The 21854-nt window shown below is 64.6% G+C and overlaps 1 protein-coding gene across 1 annotated transcript; it reads left to right on the top strand.

Annotated features, from left to right (window-relative positions):
* The first annotated feature begins 985 nt into the window (after nt 1-985).
* Nucleotides 986-21649, top strand: LOC135292082 (cytochrome P450 11B, mitochondrial-like). The gene is given in 10 exon segments (XM_064406320.1): nt 986-1275; nt 3166-3321; nt 4296-4495; nt 7051-7251; nt 11113-11264; nt 12830-12958; nt 12960-13018; nt 14699-14777; nt 17461-17652; nt 21536-21649. Coding segments are annotated over 10 exon segments (1554 nt in total). The 5' UTR covers nt 986-1003.
* Nucleotides 21650-21854: the final 205 nt, after the last annotated feature.

Genomic DNA, 21854 nt, shown 5'->3' with positions numbered 1-21854 from the left:
CAAACCCGCCCCACACCGAGCCCCAAAACCGAGGGGGACTGACCCCCAAAACCGGGGGACGAGACCCCCAAAACCGCTCCACACGGACCCCCAAAACCACGGAAACCGAGCCCCAAAACCGAGGGGGATCGACCCCAAAAACCGGGGTATCCCGACCCCCAAAACCGGGGGACGAGATCCCCAAAACCGCCCCGCACCGACCCCCAAAACCGGGGGGGACTGACCCCCAAAACCGGGGGGCCCGAACCCCAAAACCAGGGGGGATCGACCCCCAAAACCGGGGAACCGACCCCCAAAACCGAGGGGGATTGACCCCCAAAACCGACCCCCAAAACCGCCCCACACAGACCCCCAAAATCGGGGGGTCCGACCACAAAACCGGGGGGGATCGACCCCCAAAACCCCCACACCGACCCCCAAAACCGGGGGACCAGACCCCCAAACCCGGGGGGTCTCGGAGCCCTCCCCAGCCCCACATCTCGGGGGTGCCCCACATCCCGAGGGTCCCCCACACCCGGGGGGTCTCCCCGGCCCCTTGGGGGTCCCCCACATTCCGGGGGTCCCCCCAGCCCCCTCCCCACCCCCAGAGGTGCCCCCCTCCCTCCCCCCCCCGGCTGGCCCCTCCCCACCGCGCGTGGGCGGCCTTGGCCGGGGGCGATAAAAGGGGGGGGGTCCCGGCAGATAAAAGGGGAACAGCGCGGGGGTCCCGGCAGATAAAAGGGGGGGTCCCGCACAGATAAAAGGGGGGGGGGTCCCGGCAGATAAAAGGGGGGGGTCCCGCACAGATAAAAGGGGGGGGGTCCCGGCAGATAAAAGGGGGGGTCCCGCACAGATAAAAGGGGAACAGCGCGGGGGTCCCGGCACAGATAAAAGGGGCGGGGGTCCCGGCAGATAAAAGGGGAGGGGTCCTACACAGATAAAAGGGGAGGGGGTCCCAGCAGATAAAAGGGGAGCAGCGCGGGGGTCCCGGCACAGATAAAAGGGGGCGGGGGTCCCGGCAGCCATGGGAGCCCCGGGCTGGCTGTGGGGCCGGGGGGCGCGGCGGGCGCTGAGCTCGGGGGGCTCCCCCATCCCGGGGGGCTCCCCCAGCTCGGGGGGCTCCCCCATCTCGGGGGTCGCCCCCGGCTCGGGGGTCGCCCCGCGCCCCTTCGAGGAGATGCCGCGGGCCGGGCGCGGGCGCTGGCTGAACCTGCTGAGCCTCTGGGGCCGGGGGGGCTTCCAGGACTTCCACCGCCGCATGGAGGGGGGCTTCCAGCGCCTCGGACCCGTCTACAGGTGGGGACCCCCAAACTATCCTGGGGACCCCCAAACCATCCTGGGGTCCCCGGGGCTGGGGGACACCGGGGAAGGGGGGCTAAGGGACCCCCGGGGGGCTTCCAGCGCCTCGGACCCGTCTACAGGTGGGGACCCCCGGGGAGGGGACCCCCAAACCATCCCGGGGTCCCCGGGGCTGGGGGACACCGGGGAAGGGGAAAGGGGGACCCCCAAATGATCCCGGGGCTGGGGGACATCGGGGAAGGGGGGATAAGGGACCCCCGGGGGGCTTCCAGCGCCTCGGACCCGTCTGCAGGTGGGGACCCCCAAACCATCCTGGGGTCCCCGGGGCTGGGGGACACCGGGAAGGGGGGCTAAGGGGACCCCCGAACTGTCCTGGGGCTGGGAGACCCCCGGGGAGGTGGGATAAGGGGGGGACAGGGGACCCCCAAACCATCCTGGGGTCCCCGGGGCTGGGGGGACACCAGAAAGGGGGGACAGGGGACCCCCGAACTGTTCTGGGGACCCCCCCGGGGCTGGGGGACACCTGGGAGGGGGGGACAGGGGACCCCCAAACTGTCCTGGGGACCCCCAAACCATCCTGGGGTCCCCGGGGCTGGGGGACAGGGGACCCCAAATGATCCTGGGGTCCCCGGGGCTGGGGGGACATCGGGAAAGGGGGACAGGGGACCCCCGAACTGTCCCGGGGCTGGGGGACACCGGGGAGGGGGGACAGGGGACCCCCAAACTGTCCTGGGGACCCCCCCGGGGCTGGGGGACACCTGGGAGGGGGGGACAGGGGACCCCCGAACCACCCCAGAGACCCCTGAGCGTGGGGGGTCCCCATTGATCCCGGTGCCACCCCCCGGTTCTGGGGTCTCTGGTTTTGGGGTCCCACTGATGACGTCCCTGGTTTTGGGGTCCCAAAGAGGGGGGCACTGAGGGGGGTTCCCCGTTTTTGGGGTGCGGGGACCGCGTGGGCTCCTGGGACTGCGTGAACCCCTCCGACCCCCTGTCCCCCCTTTTTGGGGTCCCGTTTTGGGGCGCAGGGACCAGAAGAGGTCTCTACATTTGGGGGTCCTGGTTTTGGGGTCCCAGTGGGAGTGGTCTCCGTTTTTGGGGTGCGGGGACCGCGTGGCCTCCATGGACTGCGTGAACCCCCCTGACCCCGTGTCCCCCCGGTTTTGGGGTCCCGTTTTTGGGGTGCAGGGATCAGAAGGGGTCTCTACCTTTGGGGGTCCCGTTTTTGGAGTCTCACTGAGGGGGTTCCCGGTTTTTGGGGCGCAGGGACCGCGTGGGCTCCCCGGGCCGGGTGTTCTCCCCTGACCCCGTGTCCCCCCGGTTTTGGGGTCCCGTTTTGGGGTGCAGGGACCGCGTGGGCTCTTGGGGACGGGTGTTCCCCCCTGACCCCGTGTCGCTCCGTTTTTGGGGTCCCGTTTGTGCAGTAACGGGGTGGGTTCCCTGGACACTGACCCCGTGTCCCCCCGGTTTTGGGGTCTCTGGTTTTGGGGTGCAGGGATCAGAAGGGGTCTCTACCTTTGGGGGTCCCGTTTTTGGGGTCCCACTGAGGGGGTTCCCGGTTTTTTGGGGCGCAGGGACCACGTGGGCTTGCTGGACTGCGTGAACCCCCCTGACCCCGTGTCCCCCCGTTTTTGGGGTCCCGTTTTTGGGGCGCAGTAACGGGGTGGGTTCCCTGGACACTGACCCCGTGTCCCCCCGTTTTTGGGGTCCCGTTTTTGGGGCGCAGGGACCGCGTGGGCTCCATGGACTGCGTGAACCCCCCTGACCCCGTGTCCCCCCGTTTTTGGGGTCCCGTTTTGGGGCGCAGGGACCGCGTGGGCTCCATGGACTGCGTGAACCCCCCTGACCCCGTGTCTCCCCGGTTTTGGGGGTCCCGTTTTTGGGGCGCAGGGACCGCGTGGGCTCGCTGGACTGCGTGAACGTGCTGCTGCCCCGGGACGCGGCGCAGCTGCTGCGGGCAGAGGGGCCCTTCCCGCGCAGGATGGGCATCGCGGCCTGGAGCGCCCACCGCAGCCTGCGCGCCCACCGCTGCGGGCTCTTCCTGCTGTGAGACCCCCATGGGCACTGGGAGGGACTGGGAGGGACTGGGATGGACTGGGATGGGCACTGGGATGGGCACTGGGATGGGCATCGCGGCCTGGAGCGCCCACCGCAGCCTGCGCGCCCACCGCTGCGGGCTCTTCCTGCTGTGAGACCCCCGGGATGGGCACTGGGAGGGACTGGGATGGGACTGGGATGGGCACTGGGATGGCACTGGGAGGGACTGGGATGGACTGGGATGGGCACTGGGATGGGCATCGCGGCCTGGAGCGCCCACCGCAGCCTGCGCGCCCACCGCTGCGGGCTCTTCCTGCTGTGAGACCCCCGGGATGGGCACTGGGAGGGACTGGGATGGACTGGGATGGGCACTGGGATGGACTGGGATGGACTGGGAGGGACTGGGATGTCCTCAATGTCCCTCCTTTGTCCCTCACCTGTGCCCAGTGTCCTCAGTGTCCCTGACCCCGGGTGACCCCGTGACCCTGATTTTGGGTTATTTTGGGTTATTTTGGGTTTTTGGGGGCAGGAACGGCCCCGAGTGGCGCGCGAACCGGCTGGCCCTGAACCGCGCCGTGCTGTCCCCGGTGTCCCCGGTGTCCCCAGTGTCCCTGATGTCCCTGACCCCGGGTGACCCCGTGTGACCCCGGGTGACCCCCTAACCCCATTTTTGGGTTATTTTGGGTTTTTTGGGGACAGGAACGGCCCCGAGTGGCGCGCGGACTGGCTGGCGCTGAACCGCGCCGTGCTGTCCCCGGTGTCCCCAGTGTCCCCGGTGTCCCTGATGTCCCTGACCCCGGGTGACCCCGTGACCCTGATTTTGGGGTGATTTTGGGCAGGAACGGCCCCGAGTGGCGCGCGGACCGGCTGGCGCTGAACCGCGCCGTGCTGTCCCCCAGTGTCCCCAGTGTCCCCGATGTCCCTGACCCCGGGTGACCCCCCTAACCCCATTTTTGGGGTTATTTTGGATTTTTTGGGGGCAGGAACGGCCCCGAGTGGCGCGCGGACCGGCTGGCCCTGAACCGCGCCGTGCTGTCCCCGGCCGGGGCGCGCCGCCTGCTGCCGCTGCTCGACGCCGTGGCCCGCGACTTCGCCGAGAGCCTGGGGGGCCGCGTGCGCGGGACCCCCGGGGGGGCCCTGACCATCGACCCCCACCCGCTGCTCTTCCGCTTCACCCTCGAGGGTGAGAGAGACCCCCGGGACGGGCGGGGGGCACCCAGGGCGTGGGATGGGGGACATTGGGACCCCCGGGACCCCCAGGGGATGGGAAGTGACACTGGGACCCCCAGGGGATGGGGGTGTGACAGTGGGACCCCCGGGGATTGGGGAGGGGACATTGGGACCCCCGAATTGGGGGGGGCTGGGACCCCCAGGGGATTGGGGATGACATTGGGACCCCCGGGGGATGGCAGGTGACACTGGGACCCCCGGTTTGGGGAGTGGTGGGACCCCCGGGGGGGCCCTGACCATCGACCCCCACCCGCTGCTCTTCCGCTTCACCCTCGAGGGTGAGAGAGACCCCCGGGACGGGCGGGGGGCACCCAGGGGGTGGGATGGGGGACATTGCGACCCCCAGGGACCCCCAGGGGATGGGGGTGTGACAGTGGGACCCCCGGACTGGGGAGCGGTGGGACCCCCCAGGACCCCCAGGGGATGGGGGTGTGACACTGGGACCCCCGGATTGGGGAGTAGTGGGACCCCCAGGGGATGGGGTGGGGGACATTGGGACCCCCGGATTGGGGGGGCGCTGGGACCCCCAGGGGATGGGGGGGCGACACTGGGACCCCCGGATTGGGGAGTGGTGGGACCCCCGGGGGGGGCCCTGACCATCGACCCCCACCCGCTGCTCTTCCGCTTCACCCTCGAGGGTGAGAGACCCCCGGGACGGGCGGGGGGCACCCAGGGCATGGGGGGGACACTGGGACCCCCGGGACCCCCAGGGGATGGGAAGTGACACTGGGACCCCCAGGGGATGGGGGGTGTGACAGTGGGACCCCCGGTTTGGGGAGTGGTGGGACCCCCGGGGATTGGGGAGGGGACATTGGGACCCCCGAATTGGGGGGGCTGGGACCCCCAGGGGATTGGGGATGACATTGGGACCCCCGGGGGATGGCAGGTGACACTGGGACCCCCGGATTGGGGGGCGCTGGGACCCCCAGGACCCCCAGGGGATGGGGATGTGACAGTGGGACCCCCGGTTTGGGGAGTGGTGGGACCCCCGGGGGGGGCCCTGACCATCGACCCCCACCCGCTGCTCTTCCGCTTCACCCTCGAGGGTGAGAGAGACCCCCGGGACGGGCGGGGGGCACCCAGGGCATGGGGGGGACACTGGGACCCCCGGGACCCCCAGGGGATGGGGGCAGGGGGTGACAGTGGGACCCCCGGATTGGGGGGGTGGTGGGACCCCCGGAGACGGTGGGGGACATTGGGACCCCCAGGGGATGGGGGGTGGACACTGGGACCCCTAGGAGATGGGGGCAGGGGTGACAGTGGGACCCCCGGATTGGGGAGTGGTGGGACCCCCGGACTGAGGGACATTGGGACATCCAGGGGATGGGGGGGTGACACTGGGACCCCCGGGACCCCCAGGGGATGGGGCAGGGGTGACAGTGGGACCCCCGGATTGGGGGGTGGTGGGACCCCCGGAGACGGTGGGGGACATTGGGACCCCCAGGGGATGGGGGGTGACACTGGGACCCCTAGGAGATGGGGCAGGGGTGACAGTGGGACCCCCGGATTGGGGAGTGGTGGGACCCCCGGACTGAGGGACATTGGGACATCCAGGGGATGGGGGGTGACACTGGGACCCCCGGGACCCCCAGGGAATGGGGCAGGGGTGACATTGGGACCCCCAGGGGATGGCAGGTGACACTGGGACCCCCGGCCTGGGGGAGTTGGGGGATCCCTGGGACCCCCAGGGATGGGGGGTGTGACACTGGGACCCCCGGGGGATCGGGGGGTGACATTGGGACCCCCGGATTGGGGGGCAGTGGGACCCCCAGGGGATGGAGGGGCTGACACTGGGACCCCCGGGGGTGAGAAATTAAGGTGTCTGACACGACCCCTCCCCAAATTCGGGGGTGCTGAGGGGGAGCAGACCCTGGGGGATTGGAGGGGGGGGACCCCTATGGATGGGGGGGACCCCCAGGGACTGCAGGAGTCCCCCAAGACCCCCATGGAGGAGAAGGGGACACTGACAACGGGTGGGAAACGGGGTTGTGCGACACGACCCCTCCCCAAATTCGGGGTGCTGAGGGGGAGATTGGGGGGGGTTGGGACCTTGGGACCCCCGTGGATGAGGGGGGGACACCCCAGGCACTGACAACGGGCAGGAAACGGGGGTGTCTGACACGACCCCTCCCCAAATTCGGGTGCTGAGGGGGGGCAGACCCCGGAGATTGGGACCTTGAGACCCCCCGTGAATGGGGGGGGGACCCCCAGGGACTGCAGGAGCCCCCAAGACCCCCACGGAGGAGAAGTGGACACTGACAACGGGTGGGAAACAGGGGGTGTCTGACACGACCCCTCCCCAAATTCGGGGGTGCTGAGGGGGAGCAGACCCTGGGGATTGGAGGGGGGGACCCCTATGGATGGGGGGGACCCCCAAGGACTGCAGGAGCCCCCCAAGACCCCCATGGAGGAGAAGTGGACACTGACAACGGGCGGCAAACGGGGTTGTGCGACCCGACCCCTCCCCAAATTCGGGGTTCTGACCCCCCGCCCCTTTTCCCCCCGCAGCCAGCAGCTACGCGCTGTACGGGGAGCGGCTGGGGCTGCTGGGGGGGTCGCTGTCGGGGGGCGCGCAGCGGTTTTTGGGGGCGCTGGAGGAGATGCTGCGCACCACGCTGCCGCTGCTCTTCCTGCCGCCGCCGCTGCTGCGCCTGCACCCCCCGCTCTGGCAGCGCCACCTGCGCGCCTGGGACGCCATCTTCCAGCACGGTGAGGGGCGGCCGGGACCCCCGCCCCATTGGGACCCCCCCCCCGGGGAGCCCCAGGGCGGGGGGAGCCAGGGGGGGCTGCGGGGATCACGCCCAGAACCCCCTGGGAATTCTCTGAGAGACCCCCACCCTATAGGGACCCCACTCCCGGGACCCCCAGAACCCGTGGGAATTCCCTGAGAGACCCCCACCCCATTGGGACCCCCACCCGGGGAGGCCCAGGGCGGGGGGAGCCGGGGGGGATGCGGGGATCACGCCCAGAACCCCCTGGGAATTCCCTGAGAGACCCCCACCCTATAGGGACCCCCACTCCCGGGACCCCCAGAACCCGTGGGAATTCCCTGAGAGACCCCCACCCCATTGGGACCCCCCTCCTCGTGGGACCCTCAACCCGTGGGACACCCCCCGGGTCACCCTAAACCCCCGGGACCCCCCCCCCCCGGGGACCCCCAGTGCGAGGGAATATTCTGAGAGACCCCCACCCCATGGGACCCCCCACTCCCGGGACCCCCAGAACCCGTGGGAATTCCCTGAGAGACCCCCACCCTATAGGGACCCCCCCCCTCGTGGGACTCTCAACCCGAGGGACCCCCCCCCCCCGGGTCACCCTAAACCCCCGGGACCCCCAGTGCGAGGGGGAGCCGGGGGGGCTGCGGGGATCACGCCCAAAACCCCCTGGGAATTCTCTGAGAGACCCTCACCCTATAGGGACCCCCACTCCCGGGACCCCCAGAACCCGTGGGAATTCCCTGAGAGACCCCCACCCCCGTGGGACCCCCCACTCCCGGGACCCTCAACCCCTGGGAACCCCTATGGGACCCCCACCCCTATAGGGACCCCCCCCGGGGACCCCCAGGGCGGGGGAAGCCGGGGGGGGCTGCGGGGATAACACACAGAACCCGTGGGAATTCCCTGAGAGACCCCCACCCCATTGGGACCCCCACTCCCGGGTCACCCCCAGAACCCGTGGGAATATCCTGAGAGACCCCCCACCCTACAGGGATCCCCCCCGGGGACCCCCAGAACCCGTGGGAATTCCCTGAGAGACCCCCACCCTACAGGGACCCCCCCCCGGGAACCCCCCCACCCCATCGGGACCCCCTATGAGACCCCCACTCCCGTGGGACCCCCCCCCGATCACCCCAAACCCTCGGGACCCCCCCCCCCCGGGACCCTCCCCCGAGCTGCGGGGGTCACCCCCAAAACCCGTGGGAAATCCCTGAGAGACCCCCCACCCAAAATTGGGACACCCCAAGGGTTGGGGGGCTCAGGGTGGGGGGTCCCGGTGTCCCCCCACACCCGGGGGGTCCCCGGTGTCCCCCCCCCCCAGAATGGGGACACCCAGAGGGTTGGGGGCTCAGGGCGGGGGTCCCGGTGCCCCCACACCCGGGGGTCCCGGTTTTCCCCACTGAGGGTTCCGGGTGTCCCCCACACCCGGGGGGTCCCAGTGTCCCCACACCCGGGGGTCCCGGTGTCCCCACACCCGGGGGGTCTCAGTGTCCCCACACCCGGGGGTCCCGGTGTCCCCAAACCCGGGGGTCTCAGTGTCCCCACACCCGGGGGTCCCGATGTCCCCACACCCGGGGGTCCCGGTGTCCCCAAACCCGGGGGTCTCGGTGTCCCCACACCCGGGGGTCCCGGTGTCCCCACACCCGGGGGTCCCGATGTCCCCACACCCGGGGGTCCCGGGTGTCCCCACACCCGGGGGGTCTCAGTGTCCCCAAACCCGGGGGTCCCTGTTTCGCCACACCCGGGGGTCCCGGTGTCCCCACACCCGGGGGTCCCGGTGTCCCCAAACCCGGGGGGTCTCAGTGTCCCCACACCCGGGGGGTCCCGGTGTCCCCAAACCCGGGGGTCCCCGGTTTCTCCCCAAACCTGGGGGTCCCAGTGTCCCCACACCCGGGGGTCCCTGTTGCCCCCAAACCCGGGGGTCCCGGTGCCCCCCCCCCCAGAATGGGCACACCCAGAGGGTTGGGGGGGGGGTCAGGGTGGGGGTCCCGGTGTCCCCAGAGCCGGGGGGTCCCGGTGTCCCCCAGCGGGGGTCCCGGTGTCCCCACACCCGGGGGGTCCCTGTTCCCCCACCCCAGAATGGGGACACCCGGGGGTTGGGGGACTCAGGGCGGGGGGTCCCAGTGTCCCCAAACCCGGGGGGTCCCGGTTTCTCCCCAAACCTGGGGGTCCCGCTTTCTCCCAAACCCGGGGTCCCTGTTCCCCCCAAACCCGAGGGTCCCAGTTTCCCCAAACCCGGGGGTCCCGGTGTCCCCCAGCGGGGGTCCCGGTGTCCCCACACCCGGGGGTCCCTGTTCCCCAAACCCGGGGGTCTCGGTTTCCCCCCACCCCTGAACGGGGACACCCAGAGGGTTGGGGGGGGCTCAGGGTGGGGGGTCCCAGTTTCCTCCTCAAACCCGGGGGTCCCGGTGTCCCCAAACCCGGGGGTCCCGGTTTCTTCCCAAACCTGGGGGTCCCAGTTTCCCCACACCCGGGGGTCCCGGTGTCCCCAAACCCGGGGGTCTCAGTGTCCCCAAACCCGGGGGTCCCCGGTGCCCCCACACCCGGGGGTCCCGGTGTCCCCACACCCGGGGGTCTCAGTGTCCCCAAACCCGGGGGTCTCAGTGTCCCCAAACCCGGGGGTCCCTGTTTCGCCACACCCGGGGGTCCCGGTGTCCCCAAACACCGGGGGGTCTCAGTGTCCCCAAACCCGGGGGTCCCAGTGTCCCCACACCCGGGGGTCCCCTGTTTCGCCACACCCGGGGGTCCCGGTGTCCCCAAACCCGGGGGTCTCAGTGTCCCCCAAACCCGGGGGGTCCCAGTTTCCCCACACCCGGGGGTCTCAGTGTCCCCACACCCGGGGGGTCTCAGTGTCCCCCAAACCCGGGGGTCTCAGTGTCCCCAAACCCGGGGGTCCCTGTTCCCACACCCGGGGGTCCCGGTGTCCCCAAACCCGGGGGTCTCAGTGTCCCCACACCCGGGGGTCCCGGTGCCCCCACACCCGGGGGTCCCGGTGTCCCCAAACCCGGGGGTCTCAGTGTCCCCAAACCCCGGGGGTCCCAGTGTCCCCACACCCGGGGGTCCCAGTTTCCCCACACCCGGGGGTCTCAGTGTCCCCAAACCCGGGGGTCTCAGTGTCCCCAAACCCGGGGGTCCCGGTGTCCCCACACCCGGGGGTCTCAGTGTCCCCAAACCCGGGGGTCTCAGTGTCCCCAAACCCGGGGGTCCCTGTTCCCACACCCGGGGGTCCCGGTGTCCCCACACCCGGGGGTCCCTGTTTCCCCACACCCGGGGGTCCCGGTGTCCCCAAACCCGGGGGTCTCAGTGTCCCCAAACCCGGGGGTCCCAGTGTCCCCACACCCGGGGGGTCCCAGTTTCCCCACACCCGGGGGTCTCAGTGTCCCCCAAACCCGGGGGTCTCAGTGTCCCCAAACCCGGGGGTCCCTGTTTCGCCACACCCGGGGGTCCCGGTGTCCCCAAACCCGGGGGTCTCAGTGTCCCCACACCCGGGGGTCTCAGTGTCCCCACACCCGGGGGGGGTCCCCGGGGGGGGTCCCAGTGTCCCCACACCCGGGGGTCTCAGTGTCCCCACATCCGGGGGTCCCGGTGTCCCCACACCCGGGGGTCTCAGCGTCCCCTGACCCTCCCCGCAGCTGACACCAGCATCCAGCGGCTGTACCGGGAGTTCTGCCGGGGGGGGGTCCCCGGGGGGGGTCCCGGTGTCCCCACACCCGGGGGGTCTCAGTGTCCCCAAACCCGGGGGGGGTCCCGGTGCCCCCCAGAATGGGGACACCCAGAGGGTTGGGGGGGTCAGGGTGGGGGTCCCGGTGTCCCCACACCCGGGGGTCTCAGTGTCCCCTGACCCTCCCCGCAGCTGACGCCAGCATCCAGCGGCTGTACCGGGAGTTCTGCCGGGGGGGGGTCCCCGGGGGGGGGGTCCTGGCGGAGCTGCTGCTGCAGGGGCAGCTCCCCCTGCCCTCCATCAAAGCCAACGTCACCGAGTTCACCGCGGGCGGCGTGGACACCGTGAGCACCGGGGGGACACCGGGGACATGGGGACACCGGGGGCAAACGGGGGGCACCGGGGGGAACCGGGGGGGGACACCGTGAGCACCGGGGTGGACACCGGGGGGAAATGGGGATACCGGGGGGAACGGGGGCAAAGGGGGGGAACGGGAGATACCGTGAGCACCGGGGGGGGACACTGGGGACACCGGGGACACCGTGAGCACCGGGGGGACACCGGGACACCGGGGGGGACACCGGGGGGGAAATGGGGGATACCGGGGACACCGTGAGCACCGGGGGGCACCGGGGGGAACGGGGGGAGCACGGAGGGGCACCCAGAGGGAATCTGGGGGGAATTTGGGGGGGGGTTTGGGGTCTGGGGGGGCACCCAGAGGGGGTTCGGGGGGGATTTGGGGTGGGGGGGGTCAATATTGGGGTCATCTGGGGGGGGGGTCTCATGGGGGGAGTCAGTGTGGGATCTTTGGGGGGGGGGTCTCAGGGGTCTCCAAGGGGGTCCGGGGGAGCCAATGTGGGGGTCATTGGGGGGGGGGGTCTCATGGGGGGTCATTTGGGGGGCGGTCGTGGGGGTTTAATGTAGGGGGTCCCGGGGGGTCCCGGGGGTCCCGGGGGTGGGGGTCTCACCGCCCCCCCCCCCCAGACGGCGATCCCGCTGCTGTTCGAGCTGGGGTTGGTTTGGGGGGGTCTCGGGGGGGTTTATGGGGTATTTCAGTCCCGGGGGGTCCTGGGGGGGTCTCGGGGGGGTCCCGGGGGTGGGGGTCTCACCGTGCCCCCCCCCCAGACGGCGATCCCGCTGGGGGATGGTTTGGGGGGGGGTCTCGGGGGGGTTTATGGGGTATTTCAGTGCCTGGGGGGTCCCGGGGGGGTCCGGGGGGTCCCGGGGTGGTTCCAGGGGTCCCGGGGGTGGGGGGTCTCACCTCTGCCCCCCCCAGACGGCGATCCCGCTGCTGTTCACGCTGTTCGAGCTGGGGTTGGTTTGGGGGGGTCTCGGGGGGGTTTATGGGGATTTTAGAGCAGAGGGGTTTCAGGGGGATTTTGGGGGGGTCCCGGGGGGGGTTTGGGGGGGTCCCGGGGGTGGGGGGTCTCACCTCCCCCCCCCCCAGACGGCGATCCCGCTGCTGCTCACGCTGTTCGAGCTGGGGTTGGTTTGGGGGGGTCTCGGGGGGGTTTATGGGGATTTTAGAGCAGAGGGGTTTCAGGGGGGTTCCGGGGTGATTTCGGGGGGTCCCTGGGGTGGGGGGTCTCACCTCTCCCCCCCCCAGACGGCGATCCCGCTGCTGCTCACGCTGTTCGAGCTGGGGATGGTTTGGGGGGGTTTATGGGGATTTCAGAGCAGGGGGGTTTCAGGGGGATTTTGGGGGTCCCGGGGTGGTTCCAGGGGTCCCGGGGGTGGGGGTCTCACCTCTGCCCCCCCCAGACGGCGATCCCGTTGCTGTTCACGCTGTTCGAGCTGGGGATGGTTTGGGGGGGTCTCGGGGGGGTTTATGGGGTATTTCAGTCCAGGGGGGTTCCGGGGTGATTTCGGGGGGTCCCGGGGGTGGGGGTCTCAGCCGTGCCCCCCCCAGACGGCGATCCCGCTGCTGTTCACGCTGTTCGAGCTGGGCCGGAACCCGGGCGTGCAGCGGGAGCTGCGGGAGGAGCTGCGGGCGGCCGGGGGGGGTCCCCGCGACCCCCGGGGCTGGGGGGGCGCGACCCCTGCCCGAGCTCCTGGGGGCGCTGCCGCTGCTGAAAGCGGCCATCAAAGAGACCCTGAGGTGGGCGGGGGGCGCGGGGGGACTGGGGGGACTGGGGGGGACTGGGGGGGCTGGGGGGACTGGGGGGAATGGGGGAACTGGAGATACTGGGAGGGACTGGGGGGGACTGGGAGGGACTGGGGGGGACTGGGGGGGGCTGGGAGGGACTGGGGGGGACTGGGGGGACTGGGAGGGACTGGGAGGGACTGGGGGGGACTGGGGGGACTGGGAGGGACTGGGAGGGACTGGGGGGACTGGGGGATACTGGGGGGACTGGGAGGGACTGGGGGGACTGGGGGATACTGGGGGGACTGGGAGGGACTGGGATGGACTGGGAGGGACTGGGAGGGACTGGGGGGGACTGGGGGGACTGGGAGGGACTGGGAGGGACTGGGGGGGACTGGGAGGGACTGGGAGGGACTGGGAGGGACTGGGGGGGGACTGGGGGATACTGGGGGATACTGGGGGGGACTGGGAGGGACTGGGGGGACTGGGGGATACTGGGGGATACTGGGGGGACTGGGAGGGACTGGGGGGGACTGGGGGGACTGAGAGGGACTGGGATGGACTGGGGGGACTGGGAGGGACTGGGAGGGACTGGGAGGGACTGAGAGGGACTGGGAGGGACTGGGAGGGACTGGAGGGACTGAGAGGGACTGGGGGGACTGGGGGGGACTGGGATGGACTGGGAGGACTGGGGGGAATGGGGGGACTGGGAGGGACTAGGGGGACTGGGGGGGACTGGGGGGACTGGGACGGACTTGGAGGGACTGGGATGGACTGGGAGGGACTGGGATGGACTGGGAGGGGACTGGGAGGGACTGGGATGGACTGGGAGGGACTGGGAGGGACTGGGAGGGACTGGGGGGACTGGGGGATACTGGGGGATACTGGGGGGACTGGGAGGGACTGGGGAGGGACTGGGGGGGACTGGGAGGGACTGGGAGGGACTGGGGGGGACTGGGAGGGACTGGGAGGGACTGGGGGGGACTGGGGGGACTGGGGGGGACTGGGGGGGACTGGGAGGGACTGGGGGGGACTGGGATGGACTGGGAGGGGACTGGGATGGACTGGGGGGACTGGGAGGGACTGGGGGGACTGGGGGACTGGGCTGAACTGGGATGGACTGGGGAACTGGGGGGGACTGGGAGGGAGTGGGGGGACTGGGGGGACTGGGAGGGACTTGGGGGGACTGGGGGATACTGGGGGGACAGGGGCGGACTGGGAGGACTGGGGTTTCCCAGGGGGATTGGGGGGGCACTACGGGTCTGGAGCCACCATAATGGTCCACACTGGTCTATACGGAGCCATACTGGTCTGTACTGGTCCATGCTGGCCCATACTGGCCCGTACTGGTCCGTACTGGACCACACTGGCCCATACTGGCCCATACTGGTCCATACTGGTCTGTACTGGTCCATACCGGTCCGTACTGGTCCATACTGGTCCGTACTGGTCCATACTGGTCCGTACTGGTCCATACTGGTCCATAGTGGTCCATACTGGTCCGTACTGGTCCATACTGGTCCATAGTGGTCCATAGTGGTCCATAGTGGTCCATACTGGTCCATACTGGTCCATAGTGGTCCATACTGGTCCGTACTGGTCCATACTGGTCCATAGTGGTCCATACTGGTCCGTACTGGTCCCGTACTGGTCCGTACTGGTCCGTACTGGTCGGCTCAGCCCCGCCCTCCGCAGGCTGTACCCCGTGGGCATCACCGTGCAGCGCTACCCGGCCACCGACGTGGTGCTCCACAACTACCGCGTGCCGGCGGGGGTGAGCGCACCGGGAACCGGGGGGGCCGGGGGGGCCCGGGGGGTCCTGGGGTGACCCAAAGTCTTGGCTTGACCCAACGAGGTCTTGGGTTGACCCAAATTCTTGGATTGACCCAAATTCTTGGATTGACCCAATGTGGTCTTGGGTTGACCCAACGAGGTCTTGGATTGACCCAAAGTCTTGACTCGACCCAGCAAGGTCTTGGATTGGTCCAAAGTCTTGGCTTGACCCAACCATGGCTTGGTTTTGACCCAATGAGGTCTTGACTTGATCCATTAGAGGTGTTGGCTTGACCCAAGATCTTGGTTTGGCCCAACCATGCCTTGACTCGACCCAAAGTGTTGTCTTGACCCCAACAAGGTCTTGGCTTGACCCAAAGTCTTGACCTAAAAGGTCTTGGCTTGATCCAGTGAGTTCTTGGCTTGGCTCAACGAGGTCTTGGGTTGACCCCAAAGTCTTGACTTGACCCAACGGGGTCTTGACTTGACCCATTGAGGTCTTGGACTGACCCGCAGTCTCGGTTTGACCCAACAAGGTCTTGGCTTGACCCAATGAGGTATTGACTTCACCCAAAGTTGGCTTGACCCAAAGTGTTGGCTTGACCCAATGAGGTCTTGGCTTGACTCAAGATCTTGGTTTGACCCAACCATGCCTTGGCTTGACCCAACGGGGTCTTGACCCACTCAGGTGTTGTCTTGACCCAAAGTCTTGACTTGACCTGAAGTCTTGGATTGACCCAAAGTCTTGGCTTGACCCAAAGTCCTGACTTGACCCAACCATGCCTTGACTTGACCAAACAAGGTCTTGACTTGACCCAACCATGCCTTGACTTGACTCAACAAGGTCTTGGATTGACTCAAAGTCTTGACTTGACCCAACCATGCCTTGACTTGACCCAATGAGGTCTTGACTGGACTCAATGAGGTCTTGACTTGACCCAAAGTCTTGGCTTGACCCAACCATGTCTTGGCTCGACCCATTGAGGTCTTGACTTGACCTCAAGTCTTGGGTTGATCCAAAGTCTTGGGTTGATTCAAAGTCTTGGATTGACCCAAAGTCTTGGATTGACCCATTGAAGTGTTGGCTTGACCCAAAGTGTTGGCTTGACCCATTGAGGTCTTGGTTTGATCCAAAGTCTTGGTTTGACCCAACCATGCCTTGACTCAACCCAACGAGGTCTTGACTTGACCCAAAGTGTTGGCTTGACCCAAAGTCTTGACTTGACCTAAAAGGTCTTGGCTTGACCCAATGAGTTCTTGGCTTGGCTAAATGAGGTCTTGGGTTGACCCAAAGTCTTGACTTGACCCAACGGGGGTCTTGACTTGACCCATTGAGGTCTTGGCTTGACCCAATGAAGTCTTGGCTTGACTCAAGATCTTGGTTTGACCCAACCATGCCTGGCCTTGACCCAAGAGGGTCTTGACTCATTGAGGTGTTGGCTTGACCCAAAGTCTTAGTTTGACCCAACCATGCCTTGACTTGACCCAAGGAGGTCTTGACTCGACTCAACGAGGTTTTTGACATGACCCAAAGTCTCGACTTGACCCAACCATGCCTTGACTTGACTCAACGAGGTTTTGACTTGACCCAAAGTCTGACTGACCCAATGACCAATGAGGTCTTGACTGGACTCAATGAGGTCTTGACTTGACCCAAAGTCTTGGCTTGACCCAACCATGCCTTGGCTCGACCCATTGAGGTCTTGACTTGACCTCAAGTCTTGGGTTGATCCAAAGTCTTGGATTGACCCAAAGTCTTGGATTGACCCATTGAAGTGTTGGCTTGACCCAAAGTGTTGGCTTGACCCATTGAGGTCTTGGCTTGACCCAATGAGGTATTGACTTCACCCAAAGTGTTGGCTTGACCCAATGAGGTCTTGGTTTGATCCAAAGTCTTGGTTTGACCCAACCATGCCTTGACTCAACCCAACGAGGTCTTGACTTGACCCAAAGTGTTGGCTTGACCCAAAGTCTTGACTTGACCTAAAAGGTCTTCCTAAAAGGTCTTGGCTTGACCCAATGAGTTCTTGGCTTGGCTAAATGAGGTCTTGGGTTGACCCAAAGTCTTGACTTGACCCAACGGGGTCTTGACTTGACCCATTGAGGTCTTGGCTTGACCCACTGAGGTGTTGGCTTGACCCAAGATCTTGGTTTGGCCCAACCATGCCTTGACTTGACCCAACGAGGTCTTAACTCGACCCAAAGTGTTGGCTTGACCCAACAAGGTCTTGGCTTGACCCAAAGTCTTGGTTTGACCCACCATGCCTTGGTTTTGACCCAATGAGGTCTTGACTTGACCCAACAAGGTCTTGGATTGACCCAAAGTCTTGACTTGACCCAACCATGCCTTGGTTTGACCCAACTGTGCCTTGACTCAACCCAACGAGGTCTTAACTTGACCCAAAGTCTTGACTTGACCCAACCATGCCTTGGTTTGACCCAACTGTGCCTTGACTTGACCCAAGGAGGTCTTGACTCGACTCAACGAGGTTTTGGCTTGACCCAAAGTCTTGCCTTGGTCCAGCGAGTTGTTGCCTTGGTGGGGGTCATCGCCGGGCCGGGGCTCCTGGTGTTTCCTGGGGTGTCTCGGGGGGGTCCCGGGGGGTCCTGGGGGTCCTGGGGGTCCTGGGGGGTCCTGGGGGTCCCGGGGGGTCCCGGGGGGTGACGCGGCGCTGCCCCCGCAGACGCTGTGCCAGGTGGCGCTGTACGCCATGGGGCGCTGCCCCGACGTCTTCCCGCACCCCGAGCGCTACGACCCGCGGCGCTGGCTCGGCAAGGACGACACCACCTTCAAGGCCTTGGCCTTCGGCTTCGGCGCGCGCCAGTGCATCGGGCGGCGCCTGGCCGAGGCCGAGATGATGCTGTTCCTGGCGCACGTGAGTGGGGGACCCCAAAACGCCACCGCGCCCGGGGTTGGGACCCCATGGGGGGGTTGGGTTCGCCCAACAAGGTCTTGGTTTGACCCAACGAGGTCTTGGCTTGAACAAACCACATCTTGGCTCAACCCAATGAGGTCTTGGCTTGACCCAACCATGGCTTGACTTGACCCAACCATGTTTTGGCTTGACCCAACGAGGCCTTGGATTGGCCCAATGAGGTCTTGGGTCAGCCAAAGGTCTTGGTTGGACCCAACGAGGTGTTGGCTTGACCCCACAAGGTGTTGGCTTGACCCAAAGTCTTGGCTTGACCCAACAAAGTCTTGGCTTGACTCAATGAGGTCTTGGATTGACCCAATGTCTTGGTTTGACCCAGCTATGCCTTGGCTTGACCCAACGAGGTCTTGGACGAGGCAAAGGTTTTGGCTTGACCCGATGATATCTTGGCTTGACCCAACCATGCCTTGGCTTGACCAAACGTGTTGGTTTGACCCAACAAGGTCTTGGATTGACCCAATCATGTCTTGGCTTCACCCAAGGTCTTAGTTTGACCCAGCAATGCCTTGGCTTGACCCAATGAGGTCTTGGCTTGACCCATTGAGGTGTTGGCTTGACCCAAAGTCTTGGCTTGACCCAACAACCTCTTGGTTCAACCCAATGGCTTGGCTTGACCCAACTGTGTCTTGACTTGACCCAATGGCTTGGCTTGACCCAACTGTGTCTTCCCTTGGCCCAAAGAGGTCTTGGCTTGACCCAAAGTCTTTCCTTGACCCAACCGTGTTTTGGCTTGACCCAAAGCCTTGGTTTGACTCTACAACCCCTTGGTTCAACCCAATGGCTTGGCTTGACCCAACCTTGCCTTGCCTTGGCCCAATGAGGTCTTGGCTGAACCCAATGTCTTGGCTTGACCCATTGAGGTGTTGGCTTGACCCAAAGTCTTGACTCTACAACCTCTTGGTTCAACCCAATGTCTTGACTTGACCCAACCGTGTCTTCCCTTGGCCCAAAGAGGTCTTGGCTTGACCCAAAGTCTTTCCTTGAGCCATTGAGGTGTTGGCTTGACCCAAAGTCTTGGTTTGACCCAACAACCCCTTGGTTCAACCCAATGGCTTGGCTTGACCCAAACATGTCTTGACTTGACCCAAAGTCTTTCCTTGACCCAACCGTGTTTTGGCTTGACCCAAAGCCTTGGTTTGACTCTACAACCTCTTGATTCAACCCAATGGCTTGGCTTGACCCAACCTTGCCTTGCCTTGGCCCAATGAGGTCTTGGCTGAACCCAAAGTCTTTCCTTGACCCATTGAAGTGTTGGCTTGACCCAAAGCCTTGGTTTGACCCAAAAACCGCCTGGTTCAACCCAATGGCTTGACTTGGCCCAATGTCTTGGCTTGACCCAACAACCTCTTGGTTCAACCCAATGTCTTGGCTTGACCCAACCGTGTCTTCCCTTGGCCCAAAGAGGTCTTGGCTTGACCCGAAGTCTTTCCTTGAGCCATTGAGGTGTTGGCTTGATCCAAAGTCTTGGTTTGACCCAACAACCCCTTGGTCCATCCCAAAGTCTTGGCTTGCCCAACCATGTCTTGACTTGACCCAACCATGTTTTGGCTTGACCCAAAGCCTTGGTCCGACTCTACAATCCCTTGTCCATCCCAATGGCTTGGCTTGACCCCAACCTTGTCTTGACTTGGCCAATGAGCTCTTGGCTTGACCCAATGTCTTGCCTTGACCCATTGAGGTCTTGGCTTGAACCCAACAACCTCTTGGTCCAACCCAATGGCTTGGCTTGACCCAACCTTGTCTTGACTTGACCCAACAATGTCTTGACTTGGCCTAAAGAGGTCTTGGCTGAACCCAATGGCTTGGCTTGACCCATTGAGGTCTTGGCTTGACCCAAAGCCTTGGTTTGACTCTACAACCTCTTGGTTGACTCTACAACTTCTTGGTTCAACTCAATGGCTTGACTTGATCCAACAATGTCTTGACTTGGCCCATAAAGGTCTTGGCCGAACCCAATGGCTTGGCTTGACCCAACCTTGTCTTTCCTTGACCCATTGAGGTGTTGGCTTGACCAAAGCCTTGGTTTGACCCAACAACCTCTTGGTCCAACCCAATGTCTTGGCTTGGCCCAACGATGTTTTGACTTGACCCAAAGAGGTCCTGGCCAAACCCAATGGCTTGGCTTGACTCAACCATTTCTTTACTTGACCCAACCGTGTCTTGGCTCGACCCAACGAGATCTCCACCTGCTCCTGACATCTGACCTCGACCCAACATTTTGGTTTGACCCAAAACCACTCTGGCTTGAACAAAAATCTCCATGGTTTGACCCAAAACCTCCTCGGCTTGACCCAAAACCTTGACATGACCCAAAATCTCCATGGTTCGACCCAAAACCTCTTCGGCTTGACCCAAAACCTTGACATGACCCAAAATCTCCATGGTTTGACCCAAAACCTCCTCGGCTTGACCCAAAACCTTGACATGACCCAAAATCTCCATGGTTCGACCCAAAACCTCTTCGGCTTGACCCAAAACCTTGACATGACCCAAAATCTCCATGGTTTGACCCAAAACCTCCTCGGCTTGACCCAAAACCTTGACATGACCCAAAATCTCCATGGTTTGACCCAAAACCTCTTCGGCTTGACCCAAGACCTTGGCTTGACCCAAAACCTCCTTGGCCTTGACCCAGAATCTCCATGGTTTGACCCAAAACCTCCTCGGCTTGACCCAAGACCTTGGCTTAACCCAAAACCTTGGTCTGACCCCAAACCTCCTTGATTTGACCCAAAACCAGCTCATTTTGCCCCAAAATGTCCTTGGCTTAACCCAAAACCTCCTTGGCTTGACCCACAAACCTTCTCAGCTTGACCCAAAACCATCTCAGTTTGACCCAAAATCTCCTTGGTTTGACCCAAAACCATCTCAGCTTGACCCAAAACCTTGGGTTGACCCAAAATCTCCCTTTTTTGCCCCAAAATTGCCTTGTTTGCCCCAAAATGTCCTTGGTAGACCCAAAACCTCCTTGGCTTGACCCAAAACCAGCTCATTTTGCCCCAAAACGTCCTTGGCTTAACCCAAAACCTCCCTGGTTGACCCAAAACCTTGGGTTGACCCAAAATCTCCTCAATTTGACCCCAAACCTCCTCTATTTGACCCAAAACCTCCTCATTTTGCCCCAAAACCTCCCTGGTTGACCCAAAACCTTGGGTTGACCCAAAATCTCCTCAATTTGACCCCAAATCCCCTCATTTTGACCCAAAACGTCCTTCGCTTGACCCAAAACCTCATTGGCATGACCCAAACCCTTGGGATGACCCAAAATCTCCTTGATTTGACCCAAAACCATCCTTGGCTGACCCCAAACCTTGGGATGACCCAAAACCTCCTCCTTTTGCCCAAAACAGTCCCTGGCAGACCCCAAACCCATGGCTTGACCCAAAATCTCCTCGTTTTGACCCAACCATCCTTGGCTGACCCAAAACCTTGGCTTGACCCAAAATCTCCTCAATTTGACCCAAAACCTCCTGGTTTTGCCCCAAAACCCTTGGCTTGACCCAAAACCTCCTCAATTTGCCCAAAACCTCCTTGTTTTGCCCCAAAAGCGCCTTGGTTGACCCAAAAACTCCTTGGCTTGACCCAAAACCTTGAGTTGACCCAAAATCTCCTCGTTTTCACCCAAAACCTCCTCATTTTGCCCCAAACCATCCTGGCTGATCCCAAACCCTTGTTTTGCCCCAAAACCTCCTGGTTGACCCAAAACCTTCTTGGCATGACCCCAAACCCTTGGGTTGACCCAAAATCTCCTCGTTTTGACCCAAAACCATCCTTGGTTGACCCCAAACATCGATGTGACCCAAAATCTCCTGGATTTGCCCCAAAGGTGCTGAGCAACTTCTCCATCGAGGCCGTGTCCAGCGAGGACGTCCCGACCGTGTTCCGCTTCATCCTCATGCCCGAGAGGTCGCCGCTGCTGACCTTCCGTGCCCTGGAGTGACCACTGGTCACTGCTGACCTTCCGTGTCCTGGAGTGACCACTGGTCACTCACTGACCCTTCCGTGTCCTGGAGTGACCACTGGTCACTGCTGACCTTCCGTGCCCTGGAGTGACCACTGGTCACTCACTGACCTTCCGTGTCCTGGAGTGACCACTGGTCACTCACTGACCTTCCGTGTCCTGGAGTGACCACTGGTCACTGCTG

The sequence above is a fragment of the Passer domesticus genome, unplaced genomic scaffold (assembly GCF_036417665.1).
Source record: "Passer domesticus isolate bPasDom1 unplaced genomic scaffold, bPasDom1.hap1 HAP1_SCAFFOLD_195, whole genome shotgun sequence".
Taxonomy (NCBI): Eukaryota; Metazoa; Chordata; class Aves; order Passeriformes; family Passeridae; genus Passer; species Passer domesticus.
The sequence above is the reverse complement of the archived record's forward strand: the minus strand, read 5'-3'. Positions and strand labels throughout refer to the sequence as shown.